Source organism: Eurosta solidaginis, chromosome 4 (assembly GCF_040869045.1).
Source record: "Eurosta solidaginis isolate ZX-2024a chromosome 4, ASM4086904v1, whole genome shotgun sequence".
In the NCBI taxonomy this organism is placed as follows: domain Eukaryota; kingdom Metazoa; phylum Arthropoda; class Insecta; order Diptera; family Tephritidae; genus Eurosta; species Eurosta solidaginis.
The window spans coordinates 251163739-251166882 of NC_090322.1; the positions used below are offsets into that span (position 1 = coordinate 251163739).

Sequence of the window (3144 nt, forward strand, 5' to 3'; positions counted from 1 at the left end):
TTTATCCAGCACATCTGGACCAAAAAAAAATTACAAAATTTAAATTTTGGGAGTTGAAAGCTCCAATAATGACCAAAAGCTAAATACAAAGCAGTGAATTAATTAATTTGATTTTTAGTTCTTAAAAGTTTAAGATTATCTGATTACTTTAGATTAATTTTAACAAAATAGTGCATTCATAATTTAATTTGTGTTTTTGCTATCTTGGTTGTATTTAATCATGGATTTCAAATAATTGAAATAATCAAAAAGTTGAATTTTGATTACTCAATTGAAATGAAATTTCGTACTTTGCGGAGTGCTGGAAGAGCGTTTAAAACTTTATTAATGCCAATTATTGTATTATCTAATAATGTTTTAATTCGAAAACAATTCCATCCACGCTACCTCCGACGAATCACTGAAGTACCGGTGCACCCGCCATCAACACCACATCCCCACAACAGTCATCGTCATACTCAAGTGAACCAATTTCATTCTCCTCCAGCACCGTCGTCGTCGCCACTTCCATAGTCATCTCAAAAGGTGCATGCACATCGGGATCATGAGGGAAGAGGTCACGTAAATCAGGCACTGGCGCACACATACACGTCGAATCATACATACCCTTGTACTCAGGCGTTTCCTTGAGGGCATGCCGTCGATTGCGTACCAAAGGCGTTGTAATGTGCGAAAAGCGTGGCGTAGGCACACGTACACGAAAGCCACAGTTAGCCATATAAGCATAGAGTTTGGGATTATCATAGACGAGTGATGGCGGGGGATGCCAAGTCTTCAAATAATCGTGATAACTACGCATGCTCATACCACTAAAGCTTGGCAAACAAGTGTTGCCGCCTAGCGTCGACTGTGTTGAAGTTGGTAGAGGTGATGTTGTAAATAAACTTGGTACAATTATTGTTGTTGCAGTAACAGCAGCACAAGTTGCAGACGGAAATGTATTGATAAATGATGTTGTGACTGGTGATGTAAAAGTTAGAGTTGTTGTTGTTGTTGCTACGGTTATTGTTGTAATTGCTGTTGTATTTGTGGTGATGTGTTGCATCAACCTAGATTCTGTTTTGATTTTCAGCGCATCCGGAAAGCTGTCATTGTCTTGATTGTTATAGACGTTGCTGTTGGTGTTGTTGTCGATACTCGCATTAGATTTGTCTTCAGTTGTGAAAGTTGTTGTGGTAGTAAACGTATTTGTTGTTGTTGTTGTATAATTACTATTTATTAGCTTAGACTTAGGTATGCTTGTGGTTGGTGTATCCACTTTTGGTACTTCCAATTCGTGAAAAATGAATGAATAGATACCATCGCGTCGCTCGAGCTCGTTCAGCATTAATTCATCAGTTGAAAGATTGATTTCAATGATATCTTTAGCAAAAGTGGTCATCTGTAAAGATATTAAGACGTTTCTATATGAATAATTCTAGATATTCAGATACACTACGTCTTCAGTTCGGTTTTGTTTTTAAAATTAATATTTTGTATGTTCGGTTCTGGTTTGAGTGTCATTTCGTTTTCATACAGGTTAATTTTATTACTTTGTTTAAATTTTTTTCCTTACGTCTCAGTTCTGTATCGGTTTCATTCTGTTTAAGGCTTTGTTGCTATTTCGGTTTCGTCACAGTTTTGTTCAGATTTCGGTTTTGCTAAAGGATACGCTTCATTCTGATATCCGCTTTATTCCTTTAGGCGTGTGATTCCTTATGGTCAAGTTTGGTTTTGTTCCAGGTTCGGTTTCGTTCGGAGTTCATTTAGGTTACGGTTTAAGTTTGGACAGTTTCGGCTTTGTTTAGATTGCGGGTTCGTTGAGGTTTTGGTTTCGTTCAGATTTCAGGTGATTGAAATTTTGTTCCGTCTTGATTTTTTTCGTTTTGGTTCAGTTTCGCTTCAATTTCGAAAAATTCTGTTGTCGTTTTGATTTAGTTTCATTATTGTTTAGGTTTCGTTCCGCTTAGCCTCGCCTTAGTTAGGGATGGGGTTTTATCTCGTTTAGTTTCGTTCTTTGCTTAGTTTCTTTCCAATTTGTGTATGTTTAGTTCCAAATTTATTTTTATCTCTAATTATTCAAGTTTCGTTCCGTTGTTGTTTTAAGTGCGCTAGCTTTCATCTTCGTTAAAGTTTTGAATTCATTTCTATTTGTTTCGTTCTGATTCCGGTAGCACACCAATTAGTTTAAATTTTGTTCAGGTTTCTTTTCCACTTTTTCTGATATATTTGGTTCCGGTTTAAGCTTCATTCTGATTTGATTCTAAGTTGTGTTGCGAGCTCGGTTATGGTCTCATTTATAATTTTTTTACTTATAATTCTGATTGCGGTTTAGTTCGCGTTAGTTTTCGTTTTGTTCCTGTTTAAGTTTCATTTCTGTTTGTTTCGTGGGTAAAGAAATTGTTGGGGCTCACACCAGGGGTATGAATCGGTTTTCCAACTATCAATCTTCTATGGGGTACCGGTCTGTCTACGACACTGTACAGGCTATGATTAGACTATGAGACTTTGGATATAGACCTACTTGTGTCACTTCATTAATTTTTGTCATTTACTTACCATCGTAGAAGGCTTCGTCGAAGAATTTACCTTAGTTGAATAGTAGAATGGTGAATATCTTTACGTACGGGCATGCAGTCGAGGGAGGACGGACTTGCACCAAAACGCTGACATTAAAAATTATGACAACCTGGCTTTAGTCACTCAGATCTCTGGTAAGATGCGTACGCCTGACTATACTGTACTATCGCCCAGCGATTCGGTGATTTATTTATGCGCCGTTGTCCTTAAATTTTAAGGTTTTAACGAGACATTGCACATAAGCGAAATGCATTCCAGCCATTTATTTTTTATTTTAGTCTTGATTCTTTACTAAAAAAGACTATTAAATATTATAGTTCTCATTGAACTCTAGCGTGCTTTTAATAGCTTTTTATCTAAAGCTTTGCTTTTTCAGCACAATGATTTTGATTTCCATTTCGCCAAACTAAATTTGTTAGCTTTTTTTTTAAACAAAATTTTGTACTAAGTTTTGTACTAACAATAATTGTTTGTGTTCACTTTTGATCTAACAAAAATTCAAAATAGTTCACACTAAATACCGTTAAACAATTTTGATGCTCCAACAATTGGCAAGCTAGTAGATTTAATTGTCACACTCAATTC

The 3144-nt window shown here is 36.0% G+C and overlaps 1 protein-coding gene across 1 annotated transcript; it reads right to left on the minus strand.

Moving 5' to 3' along the window:
* Window positions 1-281: 281 nt before the first annotated feature.
* LOC137249392 (mucin-2-like) lies at window positions 282-1381 on the minus strand. Its single transcript, XM_067780811.1, has one exon. It carries the CDS (start codon window positions 1379-1381, stop codon window positions 398-400), a length of 984 nt encoding a protein of 327 aa, XP_067636912.1. The 3' UTR covers window positions 282-397.
* Between the last annotated feature and the right edge of the window lie 1763 nt (window positions 1382-3144).

Coding starts and splice junctions, on each gene's coding strand:
- LOC137249392 (XM_067780811.1), bottom strand. CDS start 1,381: ATGACCACTTTTGCTAAAGATATCATTGAAATCAATCTTTCAACTGAT.